Consider the following 18,545-nt stretch of genomic DNA (forward strand, 5'->3'; position numbering starts at 1 on the left):
CTTGCAGCTCATTGCATAGAATATTATTTTACGTGATCATCTACACATAGCTACTATATAAATCCTCCTTTCTTAGTTTGTGAATGTGTAGAGTTCTATATAATTTTTCATGTCCTAGTGTGTATGCATATATATGTTTTAATCATTCAGTGTGTTTACTTGTTTGTTTGTATTTAATAGGGTGAGAGAGGGCACAGAAAAAGTTGAATGAAGGTGAACAAATATAACAGTAATACTCACTAGACACTATGTGGAAAATGAACTGTATGTCTTGTGGGTGGGGACAGGAGGTAAGAACCAGGAGACAGTGATGGATGGGGAGACATGGTTCAAAAAGAATTGTACTCATGACTCATTACTTGATTCATGCAACTGAACCCCCTCTGTATATCAACTCTATAAAAATAATAAATAAATAAATATTTTAAAAACAAAATAATTACATTTCTGGCATGCAGAATTTGTAAGAATTTAATGTTCTACAGGGCAAACAGCAGAATGACTGTGGTCCAGGAAGAGTTTAACAAACAGGAACTGTCATGATTTCTATGTCTGATATCTCTAGTTTGAAAATCTTCTGGTTCAAAGCAACTAGTAAAATGGTAAGCAGTCCTAATTTGATTGTTCTTCCCATTTTACCTCAAGGCAATTTTTAGTTTTTTTAATTTTGATTTTCTATGCTAAATTTTTGTGATATCCGATTTAAGTCTTGTTTTCTTACAATCCATGATTCTGTGAAGAAATTGACTTTGTAGTATCTTTCAGATATGATCTACCCAAGAGGCCTTCTAAGTCAAAACTATTATTATAAAAGTGCTAAGATATCATTCACATTTTCTTTCTCATTCTTATATTCAGAGTGCAGTTTTTCACAGGCTACCAAAAGTATAATACATGTGAGAAGTTACAACTCCTCAGAGTAGTATTAGATATAGAAATCCAACACTACTGTTAAGCCCTAGCTAAAAGATCTGGAATGAGAGTTGTCTAATTATTATTGAAAATATATCTTGCCTTGCATGCCTGAGGCCCTGGGTTCGATTCCCAGCACCACATAAGCAAAAAGAAAAAAACCGGAAGTGGCGCTGTGGCTCAAGTGGTAGAGCGCTAGCCTTGAGCTGAAGAGCTGAGGGACAGCGCCCAGGCCCAGAGTTCAGGCCCCATGACCGGACCCAAAAAAAAACAAAATAAAATAAAATAAAATATGATATTTATGGCAAAATGTAGTAGGCTTAATATGGTTCACTTTCTTTCCTTGTTTCTTTCCTTCATTTCTTCCTTCTTTTCTTCCTTCATTCCTACCTTCCTTCTTGCTTTCTTTCCTTTTCTTTCTCTCTCTCTTTCTTTCTTTCCTTTGTCTGTCTTTCTCTTTCCTTCTTTCTTTCTCTCTTCCTCTGTCCCTCTTTCCCTCCCTCCCTCCTTCCTTCCCTCCTCCCTCCTTCCTTTCTTCCCTCCCTCTCTCCCTCCCTTCCCTTCCCTTCTTTCTTCCCTCCCTCCCTTCTTCCATCCCTCCCTTCCTTCCTTCCTTCCTTTCTTCCTTCCTTCCATTCTTTCTTCTTTCCTTTCTCTCTTTTTCTTTCTTTCCTTTTTCTTTCCTAGTTATTGATCCCAGGGAGTTTTACATCCTAAGCACAAGATCTAACACTGAATTATACTTATAATCTCTATAAATTTTTAACAAATTAATACATATTTTAAATGTTTGTTTAATTTCTAATATGTAAATACTAACAAAAATAACCCACTGCAACAAAAGTTCATTAAGCTGTAAATCTGATTTAAAACTGTAAAGGAGAACCTGGTACTAAAGTTTGAAGATGATGTAATTTTAAGTTGTACTCTCTCTTGGTTACAAATGTCTATCCTTAGAGTATTTTTCAAAATTTCTGACTTCTCTAAAAACAACTAACGTTCTATGGTAAGAATACTTTGGGAATTTATACAAGCTGATTTTTCATTCATCACCCAGTGATGAATGAAAGACAGGCACATGTACCTTGTTGTTTCCAGGTCAATTTTTAATATCCTGAAGTACAGTGGCTCTAGAAATACTCTATAATTTACCTTTTTTCTTGTGAGCCTTTTAGTTCATTTGCCATGTCTTTCTTTTTATACAAATGGAAAACATAAAGAATTACTTCCAGTAATTCTTCCAAAAAAAGTACTTCCCAGAAGATTTTCTAATGTTCTAATAAATGTAATGAATAAGAAAAAAATGACCACAATGTACATTCTTATCTTGGAGAGAAGCTTAAGAATAGAATAGTTCTCTGTTTATTTCATTGTAATATTACTCATAAATAGCATAATTATTTCACAGGTTTCCTCAGTAAAATTTGGCTGATGTTTAATAATTTGGTACATATTTAAATTAATCACAAAAGATGTTATGCTGATATTTTCCTCCACTGACTTAAATTGTCATTACTTTAGGATTTAGAATTATAGACAATACCAAGTTATAATTCTTTGGTGTGATTTGATAATTAAGGATATTCAGTAAGTTTTGGTGTGCAAAATCTTCACATTATGTTATGTATTTTAGTGTGCAGTGTTTCTACATATGAGCAATTCTTGTTTTCATCTACAGAATACTAGACAGTATTCATTGCAATTTGTATCCTGAATAACTCAACACGGATAGATTTTTGGCTCATGAATGTTTTCAATCTTTTTATCTTTATTTGGAACCCAAAATGTATTTGTAAACAAAGTAAAATCATGTCATACACTTCAGTAGTGCCTTTATATCAACTCAAACTAAAGTATTGTGTATTCATGTAACAAGACCTACATTTAGTTACCAGTAACACACACACACACACACACACACACACACACACACACAAACACAAGCACACATACACTCACACATATAGGCATTATTTATCCATAAGTAGATTCTCTCAGACTACTAGATATATTGGGAAATATTGATATTATTTTATATCAGTACTTTTGAGTGAATAACATGAGTGAATAACTCAGTGACATCAACATAAACACTTGTTATTAAGTTGGATTTATTCATAAACCCACACTGATTATCTGGTATAAACATTAGAAAGTATTATTAATTTACATATGAGATTATATAAGTCTGTATTTAAAATGCTATATTAAATTACTTGCTTTGATTTAGACTGCTTTAAGGCAGTTATCAAATCTTATTTATCTTTGAATTTTCAAAGTTTTCAAAATGTTTTGTAGTTAATGGATTCTTTAAGAAAATTTTCAATTTCAACTCCTGTTTACAACTACTTATAGATAATAATAAGGAATAAAAAGATAATTGTCAACTTTTTACTGGTTTAAGCAATGATGGTAAGAAGGAAAGAAATGAAAATCAGATTAGAGGATACTCTAGTTTAAGCGTAAATATTGATGTGATAAGTAAATATGATCTCAGTGAGATATATTTAAGTTACAAACTCTTGTCTAAGCTAGGTTCTGATACTTTTTTCTTTTAAATGATTTTACAATATTTAATATAATTTTAACCTGGCATTATTAAAGGCATCCTTTTTAACTTTCATTGTACAGGTGATGTATAGAAAGATTACAGTTACATATGTCAGGTACATTTCTTTTTGAACAGTGTCATCCCCTCTCTCATTTTCTCACAGCCTTTTCTCACCAACCCCCTCCGTCCCCCAAGTTGTATAGTTAATTTACAACATAATGTATAGTATCACTGCTGAATTTGTTCACTCTTTGTCCCACTGTTTCTGTGCTTCTCCTTCCCTCCCCCAAATTCAGAAAAATTTACATAAAGGACAGAAACCAAAAAACAGCTAAATAAAAAGTTACTTCTGACAACAGAAGAGATACAAACACACAAATGTAAAAAAAAAGAATAGAGTGGAAATACATTTTCAAAATATAAACTTTGTATATGTTACTATTTTAATTTTCAAAAATGGTAATAGAATTTGTATTGGAAGCTTTAGTCAACTAATGTTTTACTTATGTTCATGAAGTAATTATACATAATTGGAGTTTTACTGATTTCTCAAACTTATACACTATTTCTAGTCACTGTTTATACCACCAGTACTTGCGTTTAATTTTAATTGTAATTATGGCATGATGGAAATCAATTTACAGAGGTCTATTAAGCAAAATAATGTCTATTGTAAATTTTGTTTAAGAAGCAACACACTAATTTGAACATAATTATTCACAAAATAAAAAAGTTAATATTTTTCTAAGGATATTTCTTATAAATACTTATTTTTGCCAAACATATTAAATAGTGATATTTTTCTAAAGTATATAACAAATAAAATCAGCAAAAAAGAATATTTTTGATTAACAGAGAATAATAATTAAATATATTGAAAGACTAAAAGAAGAAATAGTTAAATAAAACTATCAGAAGAAATAATTAAATAAAAATGATTTTTTTCGGTCATGGGGCTTGAACTTTGGCTTGGGCATTGTCCCTGAGTTCTACATCACAAAGCAAGAGCTCAACCACTTGAGCCACAGCACCACTTCCAATTTTCTGGTGGTTAATTAGAGATAAGAGTGCCACAGAGTTTTCCTGCATGGGCTAGCTTTGCACCACAATCTCAGATCTCAGCCTCCTGAGCAGCTAGGATTACAGGTGTTAGCCACCAGGCACATAAAAAATGATTTTAAGTAATACACTTCAGTGGATTTTAATTGATTTCTTTTACATTTTATTGTTGATTCAAGAATATGATTACTGAATTGAATTGAAGTAATAATGTTCATTGCATTTTTCAAAATGCTTAAGGAAAAATGCTTGCAAATAATAAATCTCAATGGGATTTTAATTAATATGAAGACTTCCTCTATTTTTAAGTGGCTTGAATTTTTATAAATTGTGCACTGAAAGATATATCATGAAATAATATTTATGGCATTTATTAAAGTCAAAATATATGAGGATTTGTTTCACATGCTTTTAATTCTCTCATAATAGCATTGTGTAGACAGAGTCCATCGTTTTATAAGCACCTGGTTCATGAGGTAAAATAAACTAACACATTTTTTTTCTTTTTTTGGGAGTGGGGGTCCGGTCGTGGGGCCTGAACTCTGGGCCTGGGTGCTGTCCCTCAGCTCTTCAGCTCAAGGCTAGCGCTCTACCACTTAAGCCACAGCACCACTTCCAGCTTTTTTCTTTTTGCTTATGTGGTGCTCAGGAATCGAACCCAGGGCCTCAGGCATGCAAGGTAAACACTCTACCACTGAGCCACCATCCCAGCCCCACATTTTTTCTTAATAACTATCAAATACAGATCTGTAGAACATGATCTCTTTGTTTAGATCTGTGACTTTCATCACAAAGATAACATGAAAAAAACTTGCTAAATTCTCATTGAGAACTTAAGTGTCACAGTTAAATTCTTTGAGCTTCTGAGACACATGGAGGAGCAACTCTGATCCTGTAGAAAAGCTGTAAGAGGTGAAGATGTTTGTCAGGGATAGACTGTGAAAATGGTCTATTGCTTACTCATGGGTACTTTATTCTAAGAATTTAATAAAAATACAATGGATAAACAGTTTGAATACTCAGACTAGATTTTTTCCCCCTAACTGTTGAGATTAAATGTGGGAAACAATAAAAATTGCAATACTAAATGGCACTGGATATCATTTACTGAGTAGTTGCTTCAGTTAAGGAAACAGTAGCAACAGTGCTTATTTTCATTTTTGAGAAAAGATTATGACATTAAGAAGATGGTCATTTTTCTTATGTTCTTTAGTGCTGGAGACTACATTTGAATCAATGTCCTTCATATTTTGTGACCCATGTCTAAGGTAATTTATTATATTCCTTTGATCAGATGATTGGCTTTATAATTTTTCATTTTTTTACTTAATAAGGGTTTATTATATAAATTATGTTAGCCTTGAACCTCAAGGTTCTTATCCTCCAACCAGCTAAAATTACAGGCAGGAGACATCAGTACTTGGCTTATGTACTTCTCTCCTAAAATTTAAACTATTTACTTAATCCCTGTATAGCTTTTACTAAAGAAGTATGCATTGAAATAAGCAAGATATATTTACATCTATTTTCATTTAGTCTAGTTGAAAATAGTAAATGCATATGATATTGAAAATAAGTATATTTTGTTTTATCCTGTATTTACAAGAACACTCTGTTTCAAGGAAAAATTAAACATTATGATTAATTAGGTAGACGTTGACTTTGTTTTGACTTTATACTTTCAAAAAGCATTTCAATATACTATGATAAAAACTTTCTGCCTGTATATTAATAACTAATCTGATGACAAAAATATTTAATAGCAGGTTTTTACAAGAGCTATTATAATCAAATGAATTACTAATCAAATTGAAAAGAACGAGCTAATTATTAAAATTACTGATAAATAAAAATACATAAAGAACTCCTGAAAAATCTAATAAAATCAAGCAAAATTATCACAGTAATATTAAAAAATATTGAATACAGTACCTTCTTCTCTCCATAGTATGTTAGCTACTGCAGCATGTTAAAAACAAAGAGTAGAAAGAAAAATGAATAAAGACACATTTAGCTAAGTACTAATATAAATATCATCAAAGATGTCACAATCTGTGGTAGAGAACATATATGTAAATGCAGTTAACAATGTCTTCAACAAGGTACGTTAACAAAACCAAATAGTGGAAGCTATATTTAACTCATAAATGTGTAAATAAATATATTGGACAGCATGTAAGTGTATACAAATTAACCAAAAACATGGTAGATTCAAGGTAGAACTGACATAGTGTAATTCCTTAGAATTAGAAAGTGAAAGTTCAACAAGCAGGTACTTGAAAGGGGCAAAGTGGGGTCAAGGGGAAAGGTGTAGATGAATAAAGAGGAAAAGAGTGGGAGAACGCAGTCAAGAATTCAATGTATATCTTACAAAATTAAGAGCAAGGAATGGGATGGGTAAGAGAGGGATGAGTAAGAATATTGAAAGAGATGACATTGATTATGATGCATTATATTTATAAACTGCTGTATGAATATTAACTGATAAGTGGAAACTAAAGATAATAAAAAGAGGCTATAATAAACAAAAGCAATGGATAATAAAAAAAAGAGGCACTAAAACAAAAAAATTTATTGGAACCTGGTAATAACACTGTTGATGCATTTCTTAAAATAACAAATTACTCTTTAGGATCATAATGGTAATAAAGAATACTTTATGCCTCATTGAAAATAACAGAATATCAAGTAAATGTGTTAAATTCATCTTAGAACAAATAATAGTAAAAAAATATTCATTTAGTTGACAATTTATTTAAAAGTCACTAATAGAGAAGTTGCAATCTTTTTCAGTTCCTAGCAATCACACTACAATGCTCTTTCTTCATAATGTTTAATTTTGCTCCCTGAAGCAGAAGTGTAAATACAGGCTAAAACAAAATATGCCTATTTTCAATATCATATGCATTTACTATTTTAAACTAGACCAAGGGAAAATAGATTTAAATACATCTTGCCTATTTCAATGAATACCTGTTCAGTAAAAGCTATACATTGATTAAGTAAATAGTTTAAGTTTTAGGAGAGAAGTACATAAGCCAATGCCGGTGGCTCCTTAGCTGTTGAAGGATAAGAACGGGAGCATTGAGACTCAAAGCTAACTAGGGTAGAAAAAGTTTCTGAGAACCCTTCTCAACTCATCACAAGTTTGGCTATTGCTTTAGGTGCCGATCTTCTTCTACTACATAGGAGGCTGAGATTGAGAAGATAAAGTGCTCCCGTAATGCCAGCAATAGAAAACCTAAAAGTAAGTAGATTGCAACTCAGGTGTGTTTGCCCCAGTGAAAAGCAAGACTCTTTCTTTAAAATAACCATGGAGCTGGGTGCTGGTGGCTAAACCCTCTAATCTTACCTACTTAGGAGACTGAAATCTGAAAATCACAGTTCAAAGCCAGCCTAGGCAGGAAAGTCTGTGAGATTCTTTTTTGGGGGGGGAAGGGGTTCCGGTCGTGAGGCCTGAACTCTGGGCCTGGGCGCTGTCCCTCAGTTCTTCAGCTCAAAGCTAGCGCTCTACCACTTGATCTATAGTGCCACTTCCGGCTTTTTTCTTTTTGCTTATGCGGTGCTGAGGAATCGAACTCAAGGCCTCATGCATGCAAGGCAAGCGCTCTACCACCTTCTCAGACCCTCGTGAGACTCTTATCTCCAATTAACAACCTAAAAACTGAAAGTGGAGCTGTGGCGCAAAGTGGTAGAGCAAAAAAGATCAGGGACAGTGGCCAAGGTTTGAATTCAAGCCCCATGACTGATGAAAAACAAAGAGAGAGAGAGAGAGAGAGAGAGAGAGAGAGGAAGGGAGGGAGGGAGGGAGGGAGGGAGAGAAGGAGGGAGGGAGGGAAAGAAGGAAGACATACAGGTTGGAGGGGTGGTACAACTGTAGTATGCTAGCTTAGCAAACTAGTATAATACATATTATATATGTACATAGCATAGTACATGTCAATATATATATATATATACATACATACGTACATATATAAAACATTTTATAATTCAGAGTAACAAAAAGCCTGTGTTTTAAGAGCTAAGCAATTTGCCAGGTGCTGGTGGCTCACACCTGTAAACCTAGCTACTCAGGAAGCTGAGATCTGAGGATCATGGTTCAAAGCCAGCATAGGCAGGAAAGTCTGTGAGACTCTTATCTCCGATAAACCACTAGAAAACCAGAAGTGGCACTGTGGATCAAACGGTAGACTGTTCTCCTTGAGCTGAAGAGCACAGGGACAGCACCTAGGCCCAGAGTTCAATCCCCACAACAAACAACAACAACAACAACAAAGCTAAGCAATTTAAATATGAAGAAAATGTAGCTACAAGAAACTTTTATATACATCTAATAACTGGATTTTCTAGCCATGTTATTTTTAAACTGAATCCCTATGTATGAAGCTGATCAGAATGGCATTCTATTCTTTTTACTTGAGGCTTAAGAACAAGTCATTCAGTTCCAGCACCTACTGTACTTCTTTCCTAGATAAATATTGAAAGTGCCCATTTTGGTGCTTTTACCTGTTTTACTGTTTTTTTCTGTATTAACAATATTTGTTTAAATATGCATGGTGTATGCATTACTCTAATACATTTGGCAGCACTGTTCTTATTGCCTGCATTGTCCTTGGAACAAATATGAAGGTAGTTCAACCATTCAGTTATAAAACAGACAGGTCTTGTGACCTCATGAGTAATGTTGATTATGGACACTGCATTTCACTATGGTAATCATTCCACAATGTATTCATGTATATAATATGGGCTCTCTGAACATCCTTATTAGTCAAATATATTTAAATGATAAAAGGACAGACCTTATTATCATGTAGAAGCTGTAGGGAATAATGAAAACCCTATCTACAAGAGGTAGGAGAATCAGATTTCAGGTTTTAGCTCATTGGTCAAGAAGTATGTCTGTCATTGAAGGACAGAGGTAAAGTACAGGCCAGCTTCATTATGATGGTGGTGCCCTAGCTTGACAAGCCCACATAGAGCTACAAGATACGCTATGGAGACCTGTACCTGAGAAAAACCTGAGTAAGGTATATCAGACAAAAACATCATTAACAAGTGTAGACAATTATGTCTTATATTTGGGGAATACAATTCATGAGGCTGGAGAACTTGTTTATGATAAAAATCATTTCCATTTATTGGCTTAAGAATGAGGGCCAGAATTAAAGATCATAATTTTTCTGATTTATAGAAACAGGTAGGGGGGCATATGTGTACTCAAATTTACAATCCCTTGTTAGTGAGCAATAAATGAGTTTCCAGAACTAGTTAGATAGACATGGTCATCAGTGCTTCAACCTTCCAAAATTAGATCAGACAGCAACATATCTGTTGATAGAACTTATACTTGAGTTCAGAGAAAATAAATGTTCAGATTATTACAATTAAAAATCTAATGTTATATAATAGAGGAATACACTAATATGATTTTACCGAATAGACTAATCATAGCAGTGGAACTAGGGGAAATGATAGAATTGTTTAAAGTTTGAAAAATACATGAGAATTTACTGGGAGGATTATAGAGGTTGGACTTCCAGGTGTATAAATTGAATAAATAGAGGAAAAAGATCCTAGTAGTGTGTCAAAGAACAGCTATTTTAAAGAACTAAAGACATTCAGAATATGGACCAAGACATTTTAAGATAGGAAAACATTTATGAAGACATACCAACACACAAGGCTTGCAGAATTAATTTCAGATTAGGTAAAATTCAGACATTGATTATTGAACTACGAAATAAAACCCTCACTCTATTTTCTACTGATATTCCAAAGAGCTGTGCTTCTTTAAGTATTTGAAGACAATGAAACACACAGGCAAAAATATAGACATTTAAACTACCTAATTTATTTTAAAGTTGTTTATTAAAAGTAACAACTATAGCCAGGCACCAGTGGCTATCGTAGCTACTCAGGAGGCTGAGATCTGAGGATCACGGTTCAAAGGCAGCTCAGGCAGGAAAGTCTGTGAGACTCTTGTCTCCAATAAGCCACTCAGAAAACCAGAAGTGGCACTGTGGCTCAAGTGGTAGAGTATTAGCCTTGAACTGAAGAACTGAGGGACAGCACCCAGTGTTCAAACCCCACGACTGAAAAACAAACAAAAAAAACCCCTTATAACTACAGTAGATAAAAATTATAACAAAGAACTCAAAATGGATAACCAAATGATTTTAAACAAAATGTAATAGAGAGACTGAATTTCTACACTTTAAGGCAAAAGCATCTTTGGGTAAAAAGAGAGAAAGAGAGATAACAAGAGAGGATGGAATAAAGAAAGAAGAGAAAAATGAATAGTTATAGTTATTATAGTTTAAAAATGATCTAGATAACATAAAATGTCCAAGGAAATAAAAATTTTCAAACTCAATTGAATTAAAATAGCAATCATATCAAGTAAAATATTTTAAAAATATTTTTGTGAGACATCCCTAAAGTCTGAGCATTTATGAAAAATAATCATTAATTTTTAAGAAATCACTAATTTTGATTGTACTTTGTGTAGCTCAAGATGGAAGTATTGCTTATAAAACCCACAAAACTAATATTAATACCTGATAAATGTAGAGGAACAGAAGAAGTTATAGCATGGTCTTACTGATAAGCCAAACTAAATAAAATATAGCAAAATTAACCAGATTATTAAAAGTATATATATATATATATATATATATGTATGTATGTATGTATGTATGTATGTATGTATGTATTCTCCTGGAGTAAAAGAATAACTTTGTAGATACACAAAGAATTTATCTAAAATATCACACTAGTTTGTCAAATGAGAAACCATCAACATAAACGAATGTGAAAAAACTAAAATGCCTAATTTCTCATTAAGTGCAATGCATAGTGATAAGGGAACTAAAGAAACACTTTATTTTTCTTGTCAGTTGTGGGGTCTGAACTATGGGCTTGAGAGCTGTTCTTCAGCTCAAGGCTAGCACTCTATCATTTGAGCCACAGCACCACTTCTGTCTTTTTCTGCTTATGTGGTGCTGAGGAATCGAACCTAGGGCCTCATGCATGCAAGGCAAGCACTCAACCACTGAGCCACCTTCCCAGCCCAAAACACATTTAACACATTTAACATTTAAATATTAATAGTAAATGTAATGGCAAAATAGAATATGCGATTTGTTAATTGAAAATTAATTTTTAATGAGATGTATAATTCATTATGTCTATATATATATATATATATATGTATATATAAACAAATGTTACTACAAGTTAAAATAAAGACAGGCATATGAACATTCCTGAAATTTCAGCTACTTAAGTGATACAGGCAGGAGTTAAGGGTAGCACAGGCAAAGTTAGAGATTACTTTTCTGAAAATAAATGCCAAATAAATAGGCTTTAGGAAAATATGTCGAATGCAGCAATGTTTGCCTACCAAATGTAGGACCTTGAGTTTTTTTATCCCCAATACTGCAGAAATAATGAATGAATGAATGAATGAATGAATGAATAATAGCAAATCACAAAAATTTAATTGTGCATAAAGTCAACAGGACAGATCTATTAGGGAAAACACAAATAAATTTCTAAAATTATATATGTTCATTGTATAAGAAAAAAAGATCCAAAACAACATTTATTTACAATAACCTGAAGTGTAATAGCTTGGTGATATATTAAAATATAAAAATATAGTGATCCAAGAAAGCATTTTACTAAAAACAAATAGATGGAAACTTTTGTTCATAGAAGCAATAGTTCCTAAGCCAATGGTTCCTAAACCAATGGAAGTTTTGCAGATAGTCTATAGCTTAAAAATTGCATACAAAGTTTACTTTGTATATAGTTTAATAAGAGCATTTGCCAAACTTGCAGGAAACTCTGCATCATATATAAACTCAGTTAAGGAAGGAGAACAAGAGGAGAAGGGAGAGGAATAAGAGGAGGAGTAAAATATGAGAAAAAGGGGAGAAGGAAGAGGAGGAAGAACATCAAGGAGGAGGAAACTGTATGGAACAGGAAGCAAGCAGGTGGGTGAGAAGTAGGATGAGTAGAAAAATTCATATTAACTCCATTAGAACATCATTCGATGTACAAAATTGAATCTTGCTAAAATTTGATAAACACACTTTAAAATTAAAAACAATAGTATAACAGCCATGTGCATTTCCTTGTACTTTCAGTATTTTCTGAATATCATATGAAATATGAAATATCATATGAAATATTCATAATAAGAACATTTTCTGGGCTGGGAATGTGAGTTAATGGCCAAGTGCTGTGTAGCAAGCATGAAACCCTGGGTTCGATACCTGAATACTACATAAGCGTAAAAAGTTGGAAGTGTCACTGTAGCACAAGTGGTAGAGTGCTAGCCTTGAGCAAAAAAAGCTCAAGGACAGTGACCAGGCCCTGAGTTCAAGCTTCAGGACAGACATAAAAAGAACATTTTCCTTATGCAATATGTACATAATATATAAATATGTAACATGTTACAAACAACGTTACTCACACAGAGTTATATTACAACATAAAATGTTACATATCCATAAAATTTACAACATTATACACTTACTTAAAAATTAAAATTATGAGGGAAGGAAGATAGCAGAGTAGCATCTACAGGCTAACTCTTAAAAAGAAAGCAGTTTTAGTGTTCCAGTAAAAAAAAGAAGCCAAGGCTAAAGTGTTACACCAAATGAGCCATCATAGTAGAAAGTGTTTGACCAGAGAGGAAAAATTTAGACAGCCTGTTTATGGAGACAGATTTGCGCACACGCAGGTGACAGCAGCAGTGGCAGTGGCGGCAGCTGCCTCTGCCACCATAGCAGCCAAAAGAACCTGTAACAAAGACACCAGAAATGGAGTGAGAATGGCTTCTATTCAGTGACAGCATGAACTGACAAAGAGCAGAAATCTTCATCCTGCTGACCACAGAAGGATGTAGATCACCGACTTCCAGAAACCAAAGGAAAGATACAAGTATACCACAAGACATTCCCACTCTTTCTCACAAAACAGCATTTGGAAAGTAGCTCATTTCCCTACCACAGGAGATGAATATAATCTTTGCTACTGGAAAAGACCAGGCTAAAGCAACGAGTAGATAACTCAGGCCTTAGAAGCAGACACTGCAGAGACATTTTTCTACAGAGCAAAGGAACCTGACCATCAGGACTCAGCTCCACCCAGGGGGAGGTTGCCCATCCCGGGTGGAGGAAGCTCCACCCGGGATGGGTTGACTTTGTTCACTGGATAATCCGAGCCAGAGGTGGCCCCACCACTCTGTAGCTTGGGCAGCTCTCCAAGCTACAAGAGTTTAAAAAACAAAGAAAAAAATCAAAACTAGATACTGCATAAAAGCTAAGAGAAGCTCCAGGCTGGGCCAAAAGAGTTTCTCAGGAGCTAGCCCTTCAGAGAAAATCTACTGATTACAGACACGCCACAACATTCAAGCGCCTTCACAGCCATCTCCCTCTTGTGTGACACATAAAGAAGATCATCCTTCCTCTGAACAAGTCTTGGGGAAGGGTCATAAAGACCTGAAAGACAGAGCATCTTTCTGCCCGCTAAAACAAACTGAGTTGAGAAACCAACTAAACCACAGGAAAACCAAACACCAGAAGCAAATCAGAGGCTCTATCAAGAGACTGGCTATGGACACAATGGAGACACAAGAGCCCTCAAATAAATCAAAGAATTCTTCTTTCTGCTTAATTTTTTTTTTAATTCTACATTTTTTTCTTTTTTTTCTCTATCTTTTTTTCCCTTTTGATTTTTTTTTTTTTTTTTTTTTTTTTTGCCGGTCATAGGGCCTGAACTCTGGGCCTGGGAGCTGTCCCTCAGCTCTTTAGCTTGATTAGCGCTCTACCACTTGAGTTAAGCTGCCACTTTTGGCTTGTTCTGTGTATGTGGTGCTGAGGAATTGAACCCAGGGCCCCATGCATGCAAGGCAAGCACTCTACTACTGAGCCACCCTCCCAGCCCCAGTCTTCTTTTTATTCTCTACTTAACTGCTGTTCTGCTCATCCTCAGATATTTAGCCATTGGGGATTATCCTTCCTTGTGTGGATACTTAATACAGACATCAATTACTTAATTCACAATTTGGAAATCTTAGTTCCTTTAATTGTAGTATTATTTCTTTATACATATATAATTTTTTAAGTTTATCATTTTAAAATTTTTTTTATTTATTTGTCATTTTCTCTGTTTCTTCCTCTTTTTTTCTCACCTCTTTTTCTCTCTGAATTTATGTCTTAGTTTTATTCCCTGTCTTCTTTCTCTGCCTACATTCCTCTAATGCTATTTTCTCTTCACAATTCTTGCTATACCTCTAATTTCTGGTCCCCTGGCTCCTTCTTTGATTTTCTTACTCCATAAATCCCTAGTGGTTGGTTATTAATCTAGACTGTATCTGTACTCATTTTGAATGTGTCAAAAAATTTATGCAACTACAGTGCTCTGGATGACACTTGCCTTAAAATGGTGTTCTAGCAGGAATTCAGTTTTGTTTTCAAACCCAAATGGGCAGAACAAGCAGTAGAAACACAAGTAAAATGGCAAGACAAGCTCATCTCAAGATAAAAATCCCAGAAGAAAATTCTCAAAATGCTCTACAAATACCACTGGTAAACATGATAAATGAAAAAACTTTAAGCCTACACAGGGTTCTGTAAGCATGATAAGCAATGTATGAGCATGATGAAGCTAACCAAAGAGTAATAGAGGAAATCATGAAATCCACAGACAGAAAGTTCAATGAAGGAATGGGAAGGAGAAACAATGAGGAGGTAACAATGCTTGATAAGAAATGTACTCATTATCTTGCCCATGTAATTGTAACTCCTCTGTATGGTATTCTCATAATAAAAAAAAAAAACAGAAAGTTGAATGAATTCCAAAACAAGGAAAAACTATCAAAATAAATATAGCCCTTTCTGTCTGGGAAGGTGGTTCAGTGGTAGGGTGCTTGCTTTGCATGCATGAGGCCCTGGGTTCGATTCCTCAGCACCACATAAGCAGAAAAAAGCCAGAAATGGCACTATGACTCAAGTGGTAGAGTGCTATGTTTGAGCTGAAGCACTGAGGGGCAGCGTCCAGGCCCAGAGTTCATGCCCATGACTGACCAAAAACAAAAAGAAATATAGCCATTTGAATAAGGGATTTGAGAGTCAACACTGAAAACCAAATCAAAGAGGTAAAGAAGCACATGCAAAGTCTAAAACAAAGCTTCAAAAAAAGAAATTGAAGCCATCAAATCTGACCAATTAGAAGGAAAGGAAATAAAAAATTAAGTAGAAAGTCTTAACAGTAGGTTAGATCATGCAGAAGATCAAATATCTTGTATTGAAGATAGTTTAGATGTTATAGAGAAAAAACGAGCAAGTATTCAAATCCAAGAAATATGATAAATCCTTTCAACAGATAGAAGACACCATCAGAAGGCCTAATTTAAGGCTAATGGGAAGGCCTAGAGGCAGAAGCTAAAAGACTAGGAAATTTATTTAACAGAATCCTAGCAGAGAACCTCACAAACATTCAAAAAGATAAGTCCATTCAGATGCAAGACACCTTTAGAACCCCAAACACCAGACCAGAACAGGATATCCCATCATAGCAGTGTAATCTGCACAGAATCAATAGACACCAAGGAAAGGATCCTTAAAGCTATCAGGGGAAAAAAAAGTAATCACCTATTAAGGAAAACCAGTATGAATAACTACAGATTTCCCAGCAGCGACCATGAAAGCAAGAAGAGTCTGAAAGGTTGAATGCCACGTCCTAAAGAACAACGATCAACCAAGAATAGTGTACTCAGCTAAACTCTCCTTCATAACCAGGAGACGAATAAAAACCTTTCATAGCAAAGAAAAATCGAAACAATCTATCTCCACCAAACCACCATTGTAAAAGGTACTTACAGATGCCTCAGAGAAAACCAACAAGAGCATGATAAAGGCAGAGAATCAGCTCCCAAACAGAATAAGATTATCATAGGAAGAACCCAGTGAGCACAGCCCCTAAGAAGGTGGATAATATGGCACGAATACTTCTCAGTCTTAGCACTGAATATTAATGGCTTACCTCTCCAATTAAGCAACATAGTTTATCTAGCTGGATTAAAAAGCAAGATCCTTTGACTTGCTGCCTTCAAGAGACACACCTTGCCCACAAAAACAAACATATTTTGAAAGTGAAAGGAAATCTACCAAGCAAACAGCCCCCATAACCAGGCATAAATTTCAATCCTAATATCAGATAAAATAGACTTCAAATTAAAATTAGTGAGAAGAGCAGGGTGCTGGTGGCTCACACTTCTAATCCTAGCTATTAGGAGGCAGAAATCTGAGGATCTCAGTTCAAAATCTGCCCAGGCAAGAAAGTGCATGAGACTCTTATCTCCAATAAACCATCAGAAAATCAGAAGTGGTGCTGTGACCAACAAAAAAACAAAAACAAAAAACCATTAGCAAGAAGAGATAAAGAAGGACATTACGTACTAATATAGGGATCTTTCCCACCGGAGGATATAACAATTTTAAATATTTATTCACCAAATACCAGAGCATTCAAATTTATCAAAGAAATACTACTTTCCCTAAAAACACATAGATCTAAAGACATTAACTTTGGATGATTTTAACACACCACTCTCCCAGCTGAATAGAATAACCCAACAAAAACTCAACAGAGAATATGCTGATCTAAACAACTGCATAGACCAACTAGACTTAGCAGACATCTACTGAATATTTCACCCAGCAATATCAGAATACATGTTTTCAGCAGGACATGGAATATTCTCCAAAATAGACCACATTTTAGGTCACAAAGCAAATTTGTCCAAATTCAGAAACATTGAAATTATGCCCTACGTTCTCTCAGATAACAAGAGAATAAAATTAGAATTCATCAACAAAAGCCACCAAAGAAAAGAGCCTGAACAACACACCAGTGAGTCATGGAAAAGAGCAGAAAGGATATTCAAATGTTCATGATATTTAACAAAAATGAACATACGAATTACCAGCTCCTCTAGGACACATCAAAAGCAATACTCAGAAGAAAATTTATTGCTGAATTGCTACATCAACAAATTGGAGAGATCACAAAACAACAATTTAATGATGCACTTGAAGCTCCTTTTCAAAGAGCAACAAGACAAACCCCAATCCAGTAAATGGAAACAAATAACAAAAATTAAATCAGAATTAAATGAATCACAGTCCAAAAACAGGATAAAAGAAATCAACAAAACAGAGTTAGTTCTTTGAAACAATTAACAAAATTGAAAATTGACAGTTCCTTAGCAAAACTGACCAAAAACAACAACAACAATAAAAAAAAAACCAACACACCCAAATAAGCAAAATCAGAGTTGAGAATGAAAATATCGCAACAGAAATAACCAAGTTTCAGAACCTTATACAAGAATACTTCTGAAACCTTTATGCTAAGGAATTTGAGAATCTGGAAGAAATGGACAAATTTCTAGCAAATATTGATGTGCCCAAACTAAACCAAGAAGATTTAAACCAACTTAACAGACCCACATCAAGCATTGAAATAGAAAGAGCAATAAGAGAATTCTCACCCAAGAAAAGCCCAGGACCAGATGGGTTTACAGCTGAATTCCACAAGGCCTTCAAAGCAGAACTCACACCAAAACTCCTCCAACACGTCAATATACTTGAAAGTGAAAGCTTACTACCAGACTCTTTGTAGGAAGCCAGAGTAGCCCTCATCCCAAAACCAGGGAGGGACTCATCAAAGAAAGAGAACTATAGACCCGTTCCTTTGATGAACATCAATGCAAAACTTCTCAACAAAATTCTGTCCAATTGACTTCAACAATTCATGTAGTATGTTCAAACAGGATTCATTTCAGGGATGAAAAACTGGTCCAATATATGCAAGTCAATTAATATAATTCATCACATCAATAAAAGCAAGGCTAAGAATCCTATGATCATTTCAATAAATGCAGAAAAAGCATTTGATAAGATCCAAAAACCCTTTATGATGAAAGTGCTGGAGAAATTAGGAA

The 18,545-nt window shown here is 34.4% G+C and overlaps 1 protein-coding gene across 3 annotated transcripts in view; it reads right to left on the reverse strand.

Annotated features, from left to right (window-relative positions):
* Positions 1-18,545, reverse strand: part of Fstl5 (follistatin like 5) — a 718,855-nt gene that overhangs the window by 112,582 nt on the left and 587,728 nt on the right. For 2 of the 3 annotated variants that reach the window (XM_042668417.1, XM_042668418.1), the window contains exon 10: positions 6,455-6,481. The exons of the other annotated variant lie outside the window; for it this stretch is intronic. In XM_042668417.1, coding sequence (XP_042524351.1) covers positions 6,455-6,481 — 27 coding nt within the window. The remainder of the gene's footprint in view (positions 1-6,454; positions 6,482-18,545) is intronic. 3 annotated transcript variants of the gene reach the window in all.

This window comes from Dipodomys spectabilis, unplaced genomic scaffold (assembly GCF_019054845.1).
Source record: "Dipodomys spectabilis isolate Male_0828 unplaced genomic scaffold, ASM1905484v1 ptg000436l, whole genome shotgun sequence".
Lineage (NCBI taxonomy): Eukaryota > Metazoa > Chordata > Mammalia > Rodentia > Heteromyidae > Dipodomys > Dipodomys spectabilis.